Source organism: Triturus cristatus, chromosome 5_2, assembly GCF_964204655.1.
Source record: "Triturus cristatus chromosome 5_2, aTriCri1.1, whole genome shotgun sequence".
In the NCBI taxonomy this organism is placed as follows: Eukaryota; Metazoa; Chordata; class Amphibia; order Caudata; family Salamandridae; genus Triturus; species Triturus cristatus.
In genome coordinates, this window is record NC_140588.1 from 473,808,309 (window position 1) to 473,830,600 (window position 22,292).

The following is a 22,292-nucleotide window of genomic DNA, read 5'->3' on the forward strand; positions in this document are numbered from 1 at the left end:
GTGAGACTTGCACCCAGGGGTCCATCACCTCCACACTCGCATAGACCTATTTAATTGTAATCCAGAAGCTGCTATGATGGTGGGCCATGCTGAATATTTAGGGCGAACACTGTTGGATCATAATCTCCTGAGACTAACACTATGGTGTTGCAGAACAACTTCATTTTTACCCGCATGGCGTCTTTCCCTGATACACTACATTAACCCCTGATCAAACAGGAGATAGTGGCCCACATAGGTCACTACTTTATTGACAGTGATGGGATGGCAACCACAGGGTTTCTGGAATGGGACGCTTTCAAAGAGGTGATGAGAGTTCATTTCCTACATACCAATTACGTGGTAAAAAAGACTGTACTTCAAGAACGGAGGCGAATCTGCACATTGGAAATCAACTATGTCACACAGGAACAGCCCACATGTGAACTAGTATAGGTCAGATGAGAATACTGGACACTTTTGGAGTGCTGGGGCAACCAGAATTGCAAAGAATATGCTGTCAGACAGCATGCTGAGGGGGGACAAAGCAGGCCAGATATTGGCATGATTCCTTAAGGCACAGACTTCTAGGACTGTGGTTGGGGTAATGCTTGATGATACTGGAGAGAGAGTTAACACCCAGAGGAGTATCAGTACAGTGTTTAGGAGCTACTATGAAGTGTTATACGACTCCCCACAGGGCATAAAAGAGATTGAGATGACCCAGTATTTTCAATACCGCTCCTAAATGTGAACGACATACAGCGATTGGAAATTAGTGAACCCTTGCAATTATCTGAAATCCAACTGGCCATCACACAAATGGCCAGAGCAGGGTAGCGGGACCAGATGGCTTCACGGTAGAATTCTATGCTGTGTATAGTCCAAGGCTGGCCATAGGATTGTTGAGGGTATATGAGGAATCTAAGCAACTAAAGTGTTTACCCATCTCTGCAAGAAGCCCTAATCACAGTGCTCTCTAAACCAGGCAGGCACCCCCCCCCCAGTGGGTTCTTATAGGCTCCTTTCACTTTTGAATCTAAACTGCAAAATATTGGGGAAAGTCCTGGCTAATCCTCTGCTCCCTGTGGCACAAAGCCTAGCGCCCATCATTCAAAACGTTTTCATTCCTGGAAGAAACAATTTTATGACTTACTGCAGGCTGTTCTGAATAATGGACTGGTCAAAGTGACAATCTGCAGATCACTGGGTGATCTCCATCAAAATAGAGAACGCTTTTGACTCATTGAGTTGGACCTTCCTGATGGCAATGCTGCACCGATTTGGCCTAGGTAAAGAATTACTGCACTGTATACAATTATTGGTTATTGCCCCAAGGGCCTGTGCTTGCACCGGACAGGAGATATTGGATTCCATGATCAGAGGCACTAGACAGAGTTGCTCATTGTCCCTCGTCTTTCTGTGCTGGCCATTGAACCGCTCACTGTGTACTTCAATTACAAGGCCCTGAATGGGTCATTGTCATCAATGATGAACATCATATAAATTCATTATACGCGGATGGTGCATTGATATACCTGAGAGACGTTCAACATGCACAACCCTCTGTGATAATACTGTTGGGCGACTATGTGACCATATCACAACTGAGAGTCAATTGGGATAAATCCTGCCTGTTACTACTGACTAAACACATGGTGGAGCAACACCTGAACCTTCCAAATACATATCTACGTCTTGCACTTGACACTATGAAATATCTAGGAATTCAGATATAGCATAAGGAACATGACCTGGTGGACAGCAACCTTGGAAAATCAATCATAACTATTAGGAATTCAATTCCCTTCTGGAATGCACTCCCGCTATCCACAATTGGCAGGATAGCTATTTCTAAGATGCTGATCCTGCCGAAGATGTAATATTTTTTTCCTAGCATTACATGTTAAACTGAAGAAACATTTCTTTTGGAGAGTTGCAGTCTCTCTTGATCACAGTGATTTAGGGCAACGGTAGGCACCGAGTGATGATCTCCCAGCTGTATGCTCCATTAGCAGAGGGTTGATTAGAGGCACCTAATTATGAACTATATTACGCAGCAACCCAGCTCAATGGCCAACCAGCTCAAGACCCTGAGACCAGAGATGTCTCATAACAAATGTGGGACATCTGTACACAAATAGCTGATGGCTAGGGGTGAAACATGTGCATTCGATAGCCTTATATTGAGGGTCACACAATAGTGCTGGCAGTGACACATAAATGGGATATAATACAATCCTCCCTATGCTCCGGCCCTGCCACTATGATCATTGTCAAGGTGTGCAGCCCTGCCCAGGATGCACGATACCCGCCCATGGACCGACGCTAACATACAAACTTGGGAAGATATGTACAAGTATTGAATGTTATGATTCCTCGATAACATATGAGAGACATTTGGGAAGAGGCGGCTCCTCCGCTAAAGCGGACGAGTATGGCCCCACTGCTTTAACTGCAAGCTGAATATAAAAAAAATGATAATAACCTTCAGTTATCTTTTTTTTATGTATTAAGTTTGCAGTTGAAGCAGTGAGGTAGGGCTGGGCTCCCCGCATTACAGGGGGTAAAGTGTAGGTAGCATCTTAAGTGCCCATCATGGTTTGGTTGGGCGTTTCGGGCCGACCAAAATCTCATGTGCACTTTGCATGTTCTCCACCCAGGCTGCATTACAGCCTGAGTGGAGTACATGTACAGCCTGCCAGCCCCTGCGGGAGCGCCGAACCACGGCGCTCAGACCAGTCACAAAGCTGCTGCAAAGCAGCGTTGTGATTGGTCAGGGGATTCTGGGAAGCTGTGTGCTTCGCTTCCTGGTTCCTGCTGTAGAGAGGATGGAGGAGAGACAGCGGCCGGCAGTAGTAAGGTAAAAGATTTAAAACAAAAAATTATTTCCCCCAACCCTTCGTCCACCCGCCTCACCACCCCTATTGGGTAGCAACTGCTACTGCATTTGGGCTGGGGCCTGGTCAATTCCTACTCTATGCAGCGATGGTCTAGTTAGCACACAAGCAGTGGCATAGTGGTGATGCAGAAACTGCCATGTCACAACCCCTGCAGATGGCACTGACAAATTGCACCTACACAAAATTGGCCATGTTCCTCTCCATTTGGCACTGCAGCAAACATTGGGCCTGAACTCAAAGCAGTTGAGTGCTTTGCATGAATGGTGATTGGGCGAGGAGCTTAGCAACACCATGTGGCTGCACTGCCTCAGATCATTCAAGTTGGTATCGAGAAACTCTGGGTTTCGCTAAACGCAATTCAACTATATACATCATGCCTCTCTGACCCCAAAATTAATAGGTCAAAAGTACCCTGGGGCTGCTATGAACTGCACCAGATGTACCGAGACATCATATGGCACTGTGTGGTGATATCAATCTTTTGGGATGTCATTATACAGAAAGTGATGGAGGTGACAGGATGGTTGAACAGCGCACACCGCTTCCAAGTCTGCGTACTTGTTATAAGTTGTTAGTGCATTTAAACGTGTGTCGACAGCACACGTAGCGGTGCAGCACCACTTGATTAATTTGTATATATTCTTATTTGAAAAGCAGTAGGCAAAGTACACAGGAGTGCACCCCTTAGCAAAACACCCCATCATATGCCTTCTCAGTAACATCACCCGGACTAAAAAAATCAAAGCATGGGTGAGCCTTCATATATGTAACTTTCATTCTAGCAAAAAGATGTATCGCCATGACCTGGGAAGCAGCAATGGTGTCTTCAATTCAAGACAGGTGGTGATATACCTTGAAATGAGCATCCAGAGAGGTGATGCTGCTATCAGGCCCTACCAACAGGGGTGGATGGGGGGAAAGATTCACATCATGGAACATTTATCTTAAGAAAATGGATGCAAAATCTGATGTGCTCCCACCCTGAGGCTGTAGTCCCATGACTGTTGCTGCCTGAGGGGTATGTCTCCTCCTCCAACCCGCTTAAAATGGTAGGGTGCCACTATCAAGAGCTCTGGGACTGTTACATTACAAACCTGTTTAAAGAGCAACTGGGGAGTGACTCAATGGCAACATTACCTGATGACTCACATGGGCAGGGAAATAAAATGCAACACAACAAGATAAATAGCATTTGGGACATTTAGTTTTGTTATAGTTAATTTGATGTTTTTGTTCTCATTGAATTCTTTTCTGGTATCCAACGGACATTACCTAGGACCCACCTGTGTAAAATGCTTCATATGTGCACCCAATAACCATATCGCTATGTTGTCAATGGGGCTAAATGAACCATGTACGTTGCGGAAAATCTTGCAATGTGAGATCACAAATAAGTGTGACAAATCCCTACCGGCAAAATCATTGTTATGTGATGGTTATACAGTGTTGTGTCAAGCAACAGTTACCTGAACACGTTGACCAAAATTTGGAATGCCAATAAAAACATTTGAAAAACAAAACTATGATAATGTGGATTATGGTGCAGTGGTGAAAGAGTAATTTGTAGTCAGTCATTGAGGAACTAGATATAATGGATTGTAATATTTGAGTTGAGGTTCAGATAGGGATACACCTGTGATGGTCTTGTAATTTGGTTTTCTGGGGTAAGTAATGGAATCTGATTGATACCAGGTTTTGATGGGGTGTGTTTGGGAAATGCAGGTATCAGCTTCTCATGGTTTTTAGGTCATGAATATGGTAGGATTGGGATGGTTTTCTTTTTGTGTTAGGTTCATAATCAATGTCCACTTCCTCCTCTTCACTTAATGTGTCCATTTCTTCCACATTTTGCATGGGTTCATGGTACCTTAATGCCAGATAGTGTGCACACAGTAACTGACAACTATATAGTATATCATATCTCAATTATGCAGTAGGCCAAGCCAGGCCAGGCTCTGGAAGCACAACCTGCTTTTCAGCATGGTAAATGCTCTGACCATTGTGTTGCGGGTACAGATCTGTGCCTTGTTGTATCTTGGCTCCTTGGGATTCAAATGTTCTTTATAGGGTGGGAGAGGGAACAGCAACCACATCAGCAGGTGATGTGTCGGTTTCTTACTGTGCAGGGAGGTGATGCGTTGGTTTCTTACTGCGGTCCCAGCATTGATGTAGACTTGGCGCCATGGTGTGATGCAAGAGGATCGGGGGTGCATCGGTTGTCGATGCAGCAGCGGCAACGGCGCTTCGTTGGTTTCTCCTGCTGCGGTCCCACAATCCATTGGTTCTTGCAGGCGCACAGAAGAGCCTGCGTCAGAATCAGTGCAGTGATCTTGGACTTTGTACATCCGTGCACTCGATGCAGCATGTGGCGATTTCTCAGACAGAAACATCCACTGAAGGCCAACACCAGACAGCACACAGCAAAGGGTGTAGTACATCTCCATCAGTTTCTCGAGCTCGTCTTCTTGGCAAAGGTTCCTCTTGAATTCCAGAAGTAATCTAAAAGTCTGGGGTCTGGGCCCCACTTTTTATAGCACAAATTCCTTTGTTCTCTGGTGGTAGATAAGCTCTTTGCCCAGCCAAAACCAGTTCTGTCCTGTTGGTGAAGCTTTCCGGCAGGAGGTGGAGACAGCATTGTGTAAGGTAGACTAGGCCTATTCAGGTGCAAGAAAATCTCCTCCCCCTACACTAAATGCAACCCAGGTCTATTCAGCCCACCCCTGACTCATTCAGGAAAGTCAGGACACACCTCAACCCTCCCAGTGGCTGTCTGAGAGGATGCACATACCCAGCCCCTGTCACTCCAAAGCCAGACAGTCAATAAACAAACCTATCAGAGGTACACTGGATGGCTAATCAAGAAAATACCAACTTTCTAAAAGTGGTATTTTCAAACCCAGAATATAAAAATCATCCTTACTAAAAGATGCATCTTTATATCCTGAGTTCAGGCATACTAAACTCCATCTTTCTACCTTGTGCCAATGGGAAGTTATATTTATAAGATGTTATAAATAAACTCCCATTCTATCCTATGGGACGGATAGCCTTTCAAAAGTGAAAAACGAAATACACTGTATTTCACTATCAGGACATGTCACACACCTTAGTACATGTCCTACCTTTCACATACACTGCACCCTGGCCATTGGACTACCTTGGGCCTACCTGAGGGGTGACTCACATGTAAGAAATGGGAAGATTAGGGTCTGGCAAGTGGGTGCACTTGCCAAGTCAACATGGCAGTAGAGACTGCGTCCAGACACTTCAGTGGCAGATCTGAGAACCTTTTGCAAGGCAGCTTGTGTGGGTGGCACAATCAGTGCTGCAGGCTCACTTGCAGCATATGACTTACAGGCCCTGGGTACACACAGTGTCCTGTACTAGGGACTTAGTAGTAAGTCAAACAAGCCAATCATGGAAACATCAATCCCTCATAACAATTTACAGAGAGAGCATATGCATTTTAACACTGATCAGCAGTGGTAAAGTTCCCACAGTCATAAAACCAACACAAACAGGATCAAAAACAGGAAGCCCAAAGCAGAAAGTCTGGGGATAAACCCGCTGGAAAAGCCAGGTCTTAACAGCTGTAGAGAAAAAAAACTATGTGACTAACCCTCTGACTTTAGTGATTTACCCCCTATGTGAGTTTTAATTGTTTTGACCAAATGTTTTTATTCTTATTTTAAAAACTGTTTATGTTTTTGTACAGCATAAATACTTTACACCTTGCCTCTAAATTAAGCCTGCCTGTTCTGTGCCATAGCTATCAGAGGGTTGGGCACAAGTTAATGTAATGATTTAAGAGATTCCCCCCGCCAAAGATTATGACTATTGGTTTTGTTGGGTCATCACCTCCTCAACTATTACCAGGGCCCTGACTGGGAACCCAAAGCATCCCAGGCAATTTTGTCGGACCGGCCCCCACACCAAAGGAGGCAGAGGTGCAAGCGTGAAGCACTGCTGCTTAACAAAGACGGCTGCCAGCACTGTTGCTTTTGTTACTGTGGACCGATATTGCAACATCACTGAAAAAAAGGCCTACAGAAATAAAAACAGTCCCCACATCTCCAAAACCGGCCCCCACCCTTCCAGCCTCCTGGGCAAACGCACGATGGCTGCTATGCCAGTCCAGCCCTGACAGATACCCCAATTTCTTACAAAACATACATCATGAATAAAGAAGACGGGAAGCATGAAATAGCAGCAGAAAACACACTGCATACAGTCTAATATAATAATGTTCAGGGTCTGATTAACAACCAGAGAAACATGGTTGTTAAAGAAATGGATGCATCCATCTACATGAGCATACCTAAAGTGTGGCATACACCCCAGAGGGGTCTCTTAGTGCTAAAGAAGATGAGGTGTGTGTAGGGAAAATGGGCTTTCACAGAGAACTGTATTACAGTTCAGCGGGAAGAAAGAAAGACCGTGTAGCTCGGACCTCAAAACGAAATCAGATATTTAGGAGCCTTTGTAAACCTTGTAGTGTCCTATGACACAGAAGTTTCCCCGAGACCATGTTAGAGTTTTAAGCTATTCTCCGCTAAAACAAGTTTATTAAATATTACTGCTTAAAAATATAATCTAACCCCTGTAGGTGGGTCTCTAATGGGTACTTTTATTGTGCTGCTGTCTGTTAATCATAACCCTTTACAAAAGAAAAAAACATCTGAGGTAATAGCTCTCTTCAAATAACTATTATTTATCACAAGCAATAACAATCTAACAACCACTTGTGGGTCTCTTTTACATTTTCAGTAGTCTACTTTCAGTATGCTTTTTATGTGAACTTATATTCTTTTTATATATGGAATGTATTCATAGAAACATATTTTTCATCCATTGTATGTAAATGTAATCTGGACACTGAGGCATTAAAAGGCTGGTGCTGAAAACTGTTGAAATTATTTGAAGTTTAGGTGAGGAGGCTAGCACCCCTTTCTTGAGGAAGAGAGAACAGCTTATCGTGAATGGCTCTCATTATATTTCTTTCCACCATTTCCTTCCAATGTTCTAGGCATGCAGGAGGCCTCCATGAAGCTTACAGAATCACTGCATGAAGTATACGAACCAGAATGGTATGGTCGGGATGATGTTAAAATAGTTGGAGAGGTAAGACCTGAGCATGAAAATGTATATATATAAACATTCTAAGAAATGTATTTCAAGTTCTCTTTGCAACACCGTTTACCTTTATCTCCCTTTCTAATGGAAATCTATGGGACTGCATAAAATGGCATCTACCATTTGCATTATAGCAGGAACTTTGGTCTGGTCTTCTGAAATGGAGATAGATGTCTAAGGATCTTAAACTTTTCAGAAATTAATATTATGTGATACACTGTTAGACCTGTCTGCTTCTGAGAGTCCCCTCACACCATGATTTATTTTGTTCCCCCGTGCCTCCTAAAATTTGTCGCTTTTTATTTGTCTACCAGGACCTTTTTGTGTGTTGTCCCATGGGGCTAGATGCTCCTTGACGCTCAGTTGCTCACCAAGTTCCTGGCACCTATGTACAAGGCGCCTGACGGAACCGGTGGCATTACACACTGAGGTTGTCAACCCTAAAATGGTGGACACCATTGTCCCCTATGAGAGTGACTCCCATTGGAGTCCTTCTGACCTCTGACCCTTTGGAGGTTTTGGCGCACTTTGTGTAACCTGCAAACCTGACAGGAATCCCCTCAGAAGTTACAAGTACACAAAATGGCTGCCTTAGGAAGCCCAGTATGGTGGCTCCTAATGACCAAAAAGACACCTTGGAAGGGCCATGTCATTGACACAGCCAGGGAAGGATCTAGAACCTTCTGGCTCGTGCTGGCACCCCAGGGCACTGGCTATAAAAGGCCCAGTCCCTGGCGGCCATGATGAGAAAAAGTGGAGAAGAGAAGAAACATAGAAGAGGACTTGACACCAGATTGACACCTGCCCTGTTCCTCCCCCCCCCCCCGAGGCAGCTGATAGCGCAGGCAGAAGTACAGCCGAGGTTGTTGGCGTGGACCCTGACTGGCGTTCCAGTCAGAAGCGCGAGCAGTGACCTCTCGCCTTCAGCGCCTGGCCAGCGAGTGCCCAATTGCCCCTCAGAGACTTTGGCCATAGTTAGAGCCTCCCCGCCTCCCCCAGTGGTGAGATCGCGACTGCGACCCTTGACAGGGCCCCTTCAACTTAAGTGCCTCCTGGCGGGCGTTCGGACGTCTCCGAACCCACCGCCGTCGAAGCGCTGATCGTGGACAGAAGGTGAGGTGCTGCGCTGGGGCGGGGAAAGGCTGGCCTTTATTTGGGCGAGAGTACCGTCTCTGCCCTGCCCGAGTGACTTGGGGACTGTTGTTGTGGGCGGGAGCCCCCCCGTGAGTGAGATCGGAGGGAGGATCGCGGAGCCCCTGGAACCCCCCTTCGCCCTTGGGAGAAGGGCCATACTGACTGGAGCGCTTACTGGCGCAGCTAAAGTGAGGTGGGACCGTCTCTTCCCCTGAAGTTGCCGCATTGTTCCGGGACTGAGGTGCGGCTCCAATTTTGAACTGTGCGCGCAAGTAGTTTGACCCCTCCGGCAGCCCGTTCGACGGTCTGAGGACTCGTGAACTGAAGCCGCCTTCGGAGACCCCGCCTGTGTTGACAGAAGTGCACAGACTCCTCCGGCCGCAGTAGTATTAAACCGGCTGGCCGCGGAGTGTAATTGCCATAGTCATTGTATGTCTTTATCTTCCAGATACACGCGCAATATGCTTTAAGTGCAACTAAAGGATTATCACGAGTATTTTGTGCCCAGAGGGCCCGAACCCGTGAACACTTCAAAAACTGTAAGAGCGCGCATTCCGCATTAAATGGCAATCTAAATGTGTTTACCCTGAAAGTGATTAATTGGTGGCAGCGATACCAGTATGACCCTGAGATATTTATGTGAAACGATCGGTATCTAACTTGCTATGCAACTGTGATGTTTTGCTGATATTTATTCCAGTCATTGCTGATATTTATTCCAAATGTATTGAATCCTGATATTTATCCAGTATATTTATTTATTAGAGTCCAACCATTTATTCCTACGCAACCAGTACACAGCTAATCAAACCCATGTAAGAAAGGTGAATGTGATTAACTAATTGAACTTCTTCCAACCCAGAGAACTTTTACATAAACGAAACGTATTTTTCTATAACAGTGGTGTGGTGTCCTTCTTTTTATGTGGTGTGCAGGGAGTTATTATTTGGTCATAGCCGGCTTAACACAACAGCCTTCTACCGCCTTGTCACTCGAGCCAAGCTACCCCCCTTTGTGCTGGGCTTGCCCATCGCAGGTCCAACATAAAATTGGTGGCAGCGGTTGGGATTACGAGCCGTGCTGTTGTGAACCTCATAATAATTCAGTGTGCATCACAGGTACACACCCGGAGTATTCTCCCAGCGGCCTTCTAATTCTGTGATTTTGTTTTTTTAAATTCTTTCCTGGAGGTGGGTGGAGGTGATCCTCAGAGAAAGTTCCTATCTTCATAACCTACTTCGGGGTGGTGGTCCACACTTTCAACTGACAAAAATGGAATTCAAAATGTCAGAGCTGGAGACCTATACTGTGGCACAGCTCAGGGAGTTCTGACAGGAAAGGGGAGTGTTCGTTAGGCGAGGAGCCAAGAGAGAGGAGCTCCGTACTAGTCTGCGAGCCTGGGTGGAAGCACACACGGAGGGAACGGTAGAGGAGGAGGAATCAGACAGGGAAACTGTCAGGGAGATGATTACAGAATGTCCCCTGGGGGTGGGTGCGATGTCTATCAGCCCCAAGGTAGCCTCACGGGAGGGCAGTAGTGTGTCATCAAGAGGGTTATCAGAAACCGAGTTAGCCGACAGGAGAGAGGAAAGACAGTTAAGGTGGGAGTTGGCCAAGCTGGAGATGGAAGGGAGGAGGATGGAACATGAGTTCAAGTTACGAGAACTCGACCTCAAGACCATTAACAATACTCCGGGGGGTGTCGAGTCCAAGGAAATTGCCAGGGAGCCCAGGCCCCATTTACCAAAGGACGTAGTCGCCAGTTATTCCGCTGGGGACGACATAGCCAAGTGGCTGGCAGCCTATGAGGTCTCCTTAAGAGCCCATGGGATCCATGAGAAGCACTGGGGTGGTGGATTATACCGGTACATGCCTCCGACAGGAAGGGATGCCCTATTGGCCCTAGACCGGGAGGAACAGGTAGACTACCCCGCCATGAAGGTGGCGCTCATTAGGAAGTTTGGGTTGACCCCGGAGAAATACCGGCAAAGGTTTAGGGGTAGCCACAAGCTGAGCTCACAAAATTGGGTTGACTTCCTGGATTTTGCCAAGAAAGCCCTGGAAGGGTGGGTCCAAGGTAGTGAGGTGGAGGACTATCAAGGGTTGTATGACTTAATCCTCAAGGAGCATCTACTCGAGAAATGCCTTCCCGAGCTGAGGCAACACCTGGTAGACAGCAAACTTACTTGCCCCCGTAAGCTTGCTGAGGAGGCGGACATTTGGGCAAGTACCCGAGTGTCCACGAAGGGGACTGGAGGAGATTCTCAGAAGTCCGGATAGGGCGCTCCCCTAAGGAAAGAGGGGGGAGATAACAAGAAACAGGAGTTCTACAAAGGCCCCCAAAATAACTTTAAGGGGAAAAACACCTTTTCCAACTCTAAGGCTAACCCGCAGAAGAACCCTAACCCTGGCCAGAGTCAGCAGCCAAGGGTTGTCCATTGCTTTGAGTGCGGTGGTATTGGACATTACAAAAGAGACCCGAAATGCCCAAAGAGACCACCCCCTCCCGCTGGAGGAAAGGCCCCGGGAGTCGCTAGTGTAGCGCTCGGGGAGGAGATGCCCTTAAGTGAGGGAAGGGAGTGGGCGGGAGTCACCTTAGTGTCCCTGGGTGATCGGGAGATGGTTCCAAAGATCCAGGTGCCCTCGAATACTACCAAGTATGGGCAGTGGGCCACCATCAATGGCCATAGAGGGGAAGCTCTGAGAGATACAGGAGCCAGTATGACTATGGTAAGGAGTCATCTGGTGTCCTCGGAGCAGATGGTTCCGGGCGTACTTCATCCAGCCGCACTGGCTGACGGCAGAATGGGCCCCGCCGTGCCAGTCGATTGTTTGCTGGGCAATGATATGGAGCACAATGCTTGGAAGGAGGTGGAATACCGGACTCATTCGGAGATGCTGGGTACACCTGATTGGGCCTGTGTGAGTACCAGGTCGGCGACTGCTCGGGAGGAGAAGTCGCAGGGGTCGGAGTCTGGAACAATGGCCCACCCCGTAGCTGCTGATGAGGGAGCATGCCGAGGACAGGAGGAGCCTGCCTCGACGTCCGTGCCCCGTGAGACGGATAGGCCACCTACGGAGGTGGACCCGGAGTCCACGGAGAAGGACATGGTTCCGTTGGAGAACTTACCTATCCCCGCTGATTGGCGAGTGGAGGGAGGTCCGTCCAGGGAGGAACTGAGCAGGGGACAAAGGGAATGTCCCACCCTCAAGGGTCTGAGGCAACAGGCTGAAGCCCAAGCAGCGAGTAACGAGTCTGGGAACTATTGTATTTACTGGGAGGGGTGGTCTATCTCCCTACAGGGAATGGACTTTCGGGTGGAACATCGGCCCGGAGCTGACCACGCCAATGCAGACGGTCTCTCCAGGTATTTCCGCCTTAGTATTGAGGACTCCCAAGGGGTTGGGTAGCTCTCCCCACTTTCAGCTGGGGGGGACGCGTGTTAGACCTGTCTGCTTCTGAGAGTCCCCTCACACCATGATTTATTTTGTTCCCCCGTGCCTCCTAAAATTTGTCGCTTTTTATTTGTCTACCAGGACCTTTTTGTGTGTTGTCCCATGGGGCTAGATGCTCCTTGACGCTCAGTTGCTCACCAAGTTCCTGACACCTATGTACAAGGCGCCTGACGGAACCGGTGGCATTACACACTGAGGTTGTCAACCCTAAAATGGTGGACACCATTGTCCCCTATGAGAGTGACTCCCATTGGAGTCCTTCTGACCTCTGACCCTTTGGAGGTTTTGGCGCACTTTGTGTAACCTGCAAACCTGACAGGAATCCCCTCAGAAGTTACAAGTACACAAAATGGCTGCCTTAGGAAGCCCAGTATGGTGGCTCCTAATGACTAAAAAGACACCTTGGAAGGGCCATGTCATTGACACAGCCAGGGAAGGTTCTAGAACCTTCTGGCTCGTGCTGGCACCCCAGGGCACTGGCTATAAAAGGCCCAGTCCCTGGCGGCCATGATGAGAAAAAGTGGAGAAGAGAAGAAACATAGAAGAGGACTTGACACCAGATTGACACCTGCCCTGTTCCCCCCCCCCCTGAGGCAGCTGATAGCGCAGGCAGAAGTACAGCCGAGGTTGTTGGCGTGGACCCTGACTGGCGTTCCAGTCAGAAGCGCGAGCAGTGACCTCTCGCCTTCAGCGCCTGGCCAGCGAGTGCCCAATTGCCCCTCAGAGACTTTGGCCATAGTTAGAGCCTCCCCGCCTCCCCCAGTGGTGAGATCGCGACTGCGACCCTTGACAGGGCCTCTTCAACTTAAGTGCCTCGTGGCGGGCGTTCGGACGTCTCCGAACCCACCGCCTTCGAAGCGCTGATCGTGGACAGAAGGTGAGGTGCTGCGCTGGGGCGGGGAAAGGCTGGCCTTTATTTGGGCGAGAGTACCGTCTCTGCCCTGCCCGAGTGACTTGGGGACTGTTGTTGTGGGCGGGAGCCCCCCCGTGAGTGAGATCGGAGGGAGGATCGCGGAGCCCCTGGAACCCCCCTTCGCCCTTGGGAGAAGGGCCATACTGACTGGAGCGCTTACTGGCGCAGCTAAAGTGAGGTGGGACCGTCTCTTCCCCTGAAGTTTCCGCATTGTTCCGGGACTGAGGTGCGGCTCCAATTTTGAACTGTGCGCGCAAGTAGTTTGACCCCTCCGGCAGCCCGTTCGACGGTCTGAGGACTCGTGAACTGAAGCCGCCTTCGGAGACCCCGCCTGCATTGACAGAAGCGCACAGACTCCTTCGGCCGCAGTAGTATTAAACCGGCTGGCCGCGGAGTGTAATTGCCGTGGTCATTGTATGTCTTTATCTTCCAGATACACGCGCAATATGCTTTAAGTGCAACTAAAGGATTATCACGAGTATCTTGCGCCCAGAGAGCCCGAACCCGTGAACACTTCAAAAACTGTAAGAGCGCGCATTCCGCATTAAATGGCAATCTAAATGTGTTTACCCTGAAAGTGATTAATTGGTGGCAGCGATACCAGTATGACCCTGAGATATTTATGTGAAACGATCGGTATCTAACTTGCTATGCAACTGTGATGTTTTGCTGATATTTATTCCAGTCATTGCTGATATTTATTCCAAATGTATTGAATCCTGATATTTATCCAGTATATTTATTTATTAGAGTCCAACCATTTATTCCTACGCAACCAGTACACAGCTAATCAAACCCATGTAAGAAAGGTGAATGTGATTAACTAATTGAACTTCTTCCAACCCAGAGAACTTTTACATAAACGAAACGTATTTTTCTATAACAGTGGTGTGGTGTCCTTCTTTTTATGTGGTGTGCAGGGAGTTATTATTTGGTCATAGCCGGCTTAACACAACAGCCTTCTACCGCCTTGTCACTCGAGCCAAGCTACCCCCCTTTGTGCTGGGCTTGCCCATCGCAGGTCCAACATACACCAAGTAAGTGTCACTGCATGCTAAACCTATTGGTGCCCCCACTCAGGTGGTGCTATATTTCAAAAGTTAAAACTGAAGCATAAAAACAAAAAACAAATAATGTAAATTCGAGGTCACCATTTAGGCAGGCGCCAGATGAGAGACTGAGCGAAGGGAAGGATGAATAGATATGGCTACGCCGCTTTGATGCATATAAAATGCAGTTTAATTATTGTTGTATACTACAGCTGTTCCCGCTACCTTTCCTAAACTGTGCTACTGTCTGTCTCCTTATTCGGCCCTAGATGCCACAAAGTTGGTATGGAAGGGAACCGTATTTGGTCCTCACAACGGAGACACCTGGGTGTTGGGACTGGGTCCATCCTATCTACTTCCTCAATACGCATTTTACTCTGCAATGCCCACATAGTGCATCCACATATTCTTCTTCTTGCTCCAGTCTGCTACTGCCCCATACCATCAACCCCTAGTGTGAGATTGGACCCATGTGCATTTCCATCCACCCTATCCTTAATTGAGTGAGGAGAGCTAGTTGGCACCGCTGGCACTAGAGTTAGTTGTATACTCAAAGGTTTCGTACCTCTTCTCCCCATATCCTCTGACACCCATAGGACTCACCCCCCACCCCCTTTGTTTTTTTGTTCTTTTTTTCAGGGGCAGCAACTCCTTACCCCTCTCTCCCTTTTTGTTTTTGGCTATATCCCATTCCCATCCATTCCCTGCGGACTCTGCTGCAGCTCCCACTCAGACAGATTAAACTGAACCCTATGGTACCGGCCCTGGCCATCTTTGGTACCTCTTCTACCTTCTGCCTCTCTGCCACTGGCACACAGGGTCAAATGAAGATTTCCCCCAACTTCTCAGGTTCTGTCACATTTATGCCTCCCTCGACCTTGCAGCCCCCACCCAGAAGCATCGGGCCTTGACTAATGTTGACAGAATCCTTGGCTCTACTGAGTCTGCAGAGTAGTTTCCCCAAATTATCAGTTTCCCTAACCTCTGAGGTACATCAATAGGTAACACATTTGTGTTAGACCTGGTTTTTACGGCGGGTTTATCCCCAGATGTTTTGCTTTGTGGCCTTCTGTTACTGACCTGTTTTTGTTGGTTTTATGACTCTGGGCACTTTACCACTGCTGATCAGTGCTAAAGTGCATATGCGCCCCCTGTAAATTGTATGTATGGATTGGTGTTTCCATAATTGGCTGATTTGATTTACAGTCAGTCCCTAGTACAGTGCACTGTGGGTGCCCAGGGCCAGTAAATCAAATGCTGCTAGTGGGCCTGCAGCACTGATTGTGTGACCCACATAAGAAGCCTGTAAATGTAACTCAGGCCTGCCATTGCCGAGCCTGTGTGCAGTCTAGTGCTGCCATGTCGACTTGGCAAGTGCACCCACTTGCCAGGCCCTAACCTTCCTCTTTCTAACAGATGAGTCACCCCTAAGGTAGGCCCATGGTGCCCCTGCGGGCAGGGTGCAGTGTATGTGAAAAGGTAGGACATACCCTGGTGTGTGTGGCATGTCCTGATAGTGAAATACTGCCAATTTCGTTTTTCACTATTGCAAAGCTACCTGTTCCCATAGTATAACATGGGAAGTTTGCTTATAACCTAACTACCCTTGGGAACAAGGTAGGAAAATAAAGTTTAGTATGCCTGAACTCAGAATGTTAAAGTGCATCTTTTAGTGAAGGTGATTTTTACATTCTGTGTTTGAAAATACCACTTTTAGAAAGTAGGTATTTTCTTGCTTACCCATCCAGTGTGCCTCTGCTAGGATGTGTATTGACTGTCTGGCTTTGGAGTGACAGGGGCTGGGGATGACCAGTGGCTCCAGAGAATCTGGCTGAGTCTGTGCTAGGCTGAATAGACCTTGGCTGCATTTAGAGTAGGGGGAGGAGATTTCCTTTCACCTGAATGTGCCTGGTCTGCCTGACACAATGCTGTCTCTACCTCCTTCCAGGAAGCTGCACCAGAGAGGACAGAACTGGTTTTGAATGAGCACAGGGCTTCTCTGCCACCAGAGAACAAAGGATTTTGCTGCATAAAAAGAGGGGTCCAGACCCCAGATTTATAGATCCCTTCTGGGAAATCAAGAGGAACCTTTGCCAAGGAGAAGAGCTAGAGAAACTGGAGGAGGAGTACAGCCCGTTTGTTGTGTGCTGTCTGGGGTTGGCCTGCAGTGGCTGTTTCTGCCAAGAAAAGGAGAAGCAATTTGCTGTGTGCTGTGTCCCCTGCTTGAGAAAGATCTCCAAGGGCTTGAAGTGGAGCTTGCGCCCTGTTCACGAGGTCTCAGGAGCATCAAAGACCTCACTACGCTTCTGGGCACCATCTCTGGAATCGCTGGTTTCAGTTGCCTGGAGAAGGAAAGGGTAACCGACTCTGTCACCGAGTCTGTCGCAGGATTCCATGTCCTGAAGGCATTGTAGAGAGCACCGCCTCATTTCACAACGCATCCCTGGTCTCACCGACTCTGTCAATGATCCACTGCTTGCACCGTGTCCTGTGGGCAACGCACTCCACACCGCTTTGCTACACGCTGCACTGATGTCTCGACTCCGTCACTGCCCGACTCAAACGGCGACCGGCTCCGTCGCCTCATCATGACCTGCCAACACCGCATCGAGCACCGTCTCACCCTGCAACGCAAGCCTTGGTCTCCGTCAATGAGCCGCTGCCTGCACTGAGCCGTGAGGACACCGCACGCTGCAACGTTTCCATCTTACATCCCGACCACGAAGGGTGCCCTGGACCGGCTCGTACCATTGTGCCAGCTGCAACAACAAAAGGTACTGTCTCCAAGTCTGTCGACGCTTTAGCTAACCCGTATCGACGCAGTTTGCTGGAATTGTTAGACTGTCGTATTCAGTATCGCAGTAGCCCCGGATGGAGCTACTGGGTCGGAGGAACTGTATTTTCATGTTTTTTCTGCAATTTAAAGGTTATTTTGCACAGTAACGATCTTTAAGAGTATTGTATGTTGGAGTTTTGTCGTTTTTGGGTCTTGTTGGTTTAGAGAAAGTTTGTTTATTTTTCTAAACTGGTGTGGTGTCCATTTGTAGTGTTCACACTCATCATGCTGTATGCATGTCCAAATGCTTTACACATTGTCTCTGAGATAAGCCTGTCTGCTCGTGCCAAGCTACCAAGGGGGCGAGCAGGGGTTATTTTAGTAGTGTATCTCCCTTACCCTGACTAGGAAAAAGGGTCCTTATTGGACAAAGGTGCAAACCTCTGCCAAGTAGAGACCCCCATTTCTAACAATTAGGATGTCCAATCACCTGCTGTTGATCACTTTAAACGTTAAAGGTTTGCCTCGTCACATCAAGTGCAATAAGGAGCTATCTCATGAAAGAAACACACTTGCCCCAGGAGGATCCCTCAAAAAAGTCAGCAAGAATGGGTGGGTACTGTCATTAGTAGAAGTAGATTGGTAAAGATCAAAGGTGAAACCTCCCTTTCCTAGAGTTTTTAAAAGAAATATTGAGTGGTGACACTAATTTGTTGTCTACTCCCCTGTAAAGTTCTTAAAACTCATGCAGTTGATGGAGACCGGTGGGTCATTGTCAAAATGCACATATTATACAAGGTTTTGTTGTAGGATAGATTTATGACCCTAATGCAGAAAATACTTTTTTTGGCTTGCCTTTCCAAGCTCATAATTGATGTGGGCATGTACCACTTCATGTGGTAGGGGATTGGAACCTGACACTGGACACGAAACACCCATGGATAGGAACTTTACCTTTCTCCCATGTCCTCATGGTACCCAGTCCTGCACTGATTACTTCCTCTGAGGGCGACAGCTTTTGCACATGAAATACTGTGAATTATTGGAGGCCAGACTCTCCGAGAATGACCCTATCCAACTGGAGCTCAAAATGCAGCTTTGGCACCTTATTCAAACAAAACCATTTGCCGAAAATAAACCTGAGCAGAAAAAATAACTCAACACAATATTCACTCTCATCTCGCATATAATGAGGGCTCAGCGGGCTTTCACAGGGCATTGTGGGCAGCGGGGAAGGCCAAGTTGAGAGGGATAATGATGAGTAACTCTGCTGTGGTGAAACACAAAACCGGGGCAGACCTGTACCATTTAGAGACAAATGTCTGTGACATCAATAATCGCTACATTGCATCACCCACCTCCACATGCCAGAAAAAACTTGAACTGGAAACACTACATTTAAACATGTTCTTTACTAAGGGGGCAGAAATGTGGAGGAGGTATGGCCATGGAGATAAAGTGGGTCAGCTCCTTGATGTTTATTTGCGTCAGATGGACTCTTAACTGGCCATTCCAGCAATTTGTGAGGCACTTGGCAACTTACTAACTCAGCTACTCGAAACCCAGGCAAAACTAGAACACATGGATGCCTTTATGGCCTCACTGTATGTACCTACCCTTACATAAGAGGTTCAAGCGTATCTCAAGAGGGCATTTATGGAGGAGTTGGCAGCCAGGGCCATCTCTACATTGCCCATGTGTTTGTCACCCAGGGAGAATGGGTATCCTCACAAATTTAATAAGACTGTTGGCAAGCCTCTCCTTGTTACACTTTTGATGCAAGTATATTAGGAGGTCGTGAAGTCAGACTCCCTGTGGTTATATCCAATAAAGCTTTTTATCAATGTCCTCCTTAAGGAGAATTGGGATACACTGACGCATGTTAGCTAACGCCCTATCTCATTGGTCAATGTCAATCGAAAACATCATTGCCAAAATCCTAGCAATCAGTCTAGGAAAAGTGATATCCCAATTAATCTATACGTTGCAGGCTAGTTTAACACCACGCTGTTTCTAGCATAACCACCTTCAAACAAGGGCACACCTACTTTGGCAAACAAAGGACACACCTGAGGAAAAACCCTGCCCTCTTATTGGAAGCCAAAAAGGCATCTGATTGAGTAGAATGATTGTATCTTTTCCAAGTGATGGACTTGGACAAGGACTTTATGGGTAATGTCTGCCTTCTTAATGATTCCCCTATGGCAAATGTCAACAGTGGAAGCCTATACATTTGAGATTCATCAGGGATGCCCATTGCGCCTGCTCCTTTTTCTTATGGCCTTAGAGCCTTTATACGTGGCCATACGTCTTTCATCCGTGGTTGAGGGCATGTCTTGATTGCACCTATCAGATAATACAGGATCTTCCACAAGGTAGCCCAGCACCCGGCGCAGCCAAAGACTTTAACAAAGCACCTTTACAAAAGGGTTTTATTTTACAAAATGCAAGGACTCTCTCTTTAGAATAAGGCTTGGGGTTTTATTTCACACAATGCTCTCTAACAGAAAGTCTTTCCCAGATGCCAAATGCAGAAGGTTCAAATATACAAAGAAATATATATGTTTATATGCAAGCAATAATAACCTAAATGCATGAATAATACTCATTAATAAAACAAACAGCAAATAATATGAGATAAGACTCAAGTAAATATAATGGACATCCTGCAAGAGATCAGAAAGCTATATATACATCAAATGAGTACTTTGGAGGTGCACCTTGACTCCCTCACACATATCACAAAGAAGACAGACTCACTCACACATCAAATGATCACAGCCACTGGCTCACATCACAATGGCAATAATCAAACTCAATACATCACCTGGTGAAAACACCGCATCTCACCCATTCCTGACTGGGGGAGCTAAACAGCCGGGGTTTGAGAGCCTCAGCAACCAGGGTCCACGCTCCGAGATAGACGCGTACGTCCTTGCGCGGATTCCAACACTCCTGGTTTCTAAGTCCACAATCCTCAGCTTTAAACACACTAGAAGGTTTGAGAAAGACCTCCCACCGGGCCAGAGGAATCTTACCAGAACTGGCCAGGTTCCAAGCAAGCATTCCCATGGCAGGAAGAAGCTCTTACGTCCCCTTCTCCAAATCTCTCATGTTCCAGCCTTTATCTTGACAAAGCTCAGAAAGGCCTTTCAGAGTACATAAACAATCCCTCACAAAAACAGAAAGACCTTGAACGTGAATAACTCAAACAACTTGCAAGCGCTGCTGTGCTCACAGAAAAGCTGAAGCAAGGCAAAGCCATGAAAAAAGGATGACATGAGGCTATGTCAAAGCCAATAGTAAGCACTTCATAATACTCATTAATGTACAACACAATGCACATTTGTGAACACACTGTTTATAGATTCACACACTTCATCTCTCAATGTACAACACCGAGCACAAGTGTGCATCACTGCCCACAACACTGCACTTCGAGACCAAAAAGTACATTCCACAACTTTCTCTCCCTTTCACGCTTTCAAATGCACATCCCACACGCTCTGCTCTTGGCAAGGCTGTCTACTTCGTGACAGCTCCCACTGAAAGACAGCAAGATTACAAGAAAGAGAAGCAAGGCATATGCAGGACCGCCGTACATCCAGGCTAGGATGAAATAACACACTAAAGTCAGTTAAAATAATGGTAGTCAAAGGTCAACACTGGGTGTCAAACCACATGAGTGCTTCTAGCACTACAGGGGATAATGGCTGGTGACAGTAAGATAAAGGCACTACTCCACGTGGATGATATTATGCTTCTCTTGCCCCACCCTCATCCTCAGTCACAGCCACCATGTTTATCATTAACAACTTCTTTTACTTATCTGGTTATAAAATCAATTGAACTAAATGTCATGCTTTCCACAAGTCTAGAGTGACTACCAATGCCTGTCTACAAAAATATAATATGAAATGGGTAACCAAGGGGCTACGATATCTGGGCATTTGTATTACCAGAGGGCTTACACATGTGGTTGAAGACAATCTTCTCCCTCTAGAAGAGTGACCTAATCAGGGCTGCCTCTAATGGAAGCATTTGAGCCTTATGTTATGTGTGAGGGTAAAGACAGTTAAAATGATGGTCACTCCCAGGTTAAATTCTGTCTGCAACTACATTACCTCTATAGCCCGACGCCCAGGACATATTGTTTGGTGTCAAGGTCAACAAGTTTCCATGTGTATTTTGTCCTTGGGACTAGTAGGCCCAACCCCCAGCAGCAAAAACTCCTTGGCTGTCAGTTTGCAATACCACATTATGGATCAGGGAAGGGCACTGTCTGCAGTTGAGGTAATATGTGTGTCCATATGTTAATGCATTCAAACTTGTATTTATGGTTCATTAATTGAAAGCCGTTATTATTAGGGTGAGTGCACTAAGTAAATGTTGAAAATATGAGGCTATGTATAATACTCCCAGAATGCTCTTTGGTTTGGTGGACATATTTGCAGATGCTTCAAAGCGAGTTTGATGATTCTTTGCTTTCAAAATAAAATGTTCATAAAAAGATTAACGCAGGAAAAAAATCATTTTGTAAAACTACTGTAAATTTTCAGGTACCATTTCTTTGCAGCATCATTTAGTAACGTGATGATGTATGCCAGTATTTCCCAAAAATATTCATAATGGAAAATCAGTGTAACCAGTTTCAATAAGATTATTGGAAACAAAAATAAACAAGCATTGGCAAAGCCATTCGGTCTGAAATCAGTGGTCAGCTTTTTAGTTTTGTTAATGTGTGAATTGTTTTGGCATGGTTTTTGTAAAATCTTATTGGTGTGGGTGCTGCCAGGCCCTCACCATTATAACAAACATTGGCAAAAGCAAAAATTGTTTTGGCCTCAAAAAGCACACGCTGCCATAGTAGTTACTGGCACTGAACAAAACTACTATGTGTTCCGATATGCTCCTTGTGAAAGAGCAGAATGCTGTCACTCACAGTGAAG

The 22,292-nt window shown here is 46.7% G+C and overlaps 1 protein-coding gene across 11 annotated transcripts in view; it reads left to right on the forward strand.

Annotated features, from left to right (window-relative positions):
- The window catches only part of AMPH (amphiphysin), a 951,873-nt gene that overhangs the window by 556,873 nt on the left and 372,708 nt on the right, over positions 1 to 22,292 (forward strand). For all 11 annotated transcript variants that reach the window (XM_085607441.1, XM_085607443.1, XM_085607442.1 and 8 more), the window contains exon 4: positions 7,909 to 8,003. In XM_085607441.1, the coding sequence (XP_085463567.1) occupies positions 7,909 to 8,003 (95 nt within the window). The remainder of the gene's footprint in view (positions 1 to 7,908; positions 8,004 to 22,292) is intronic.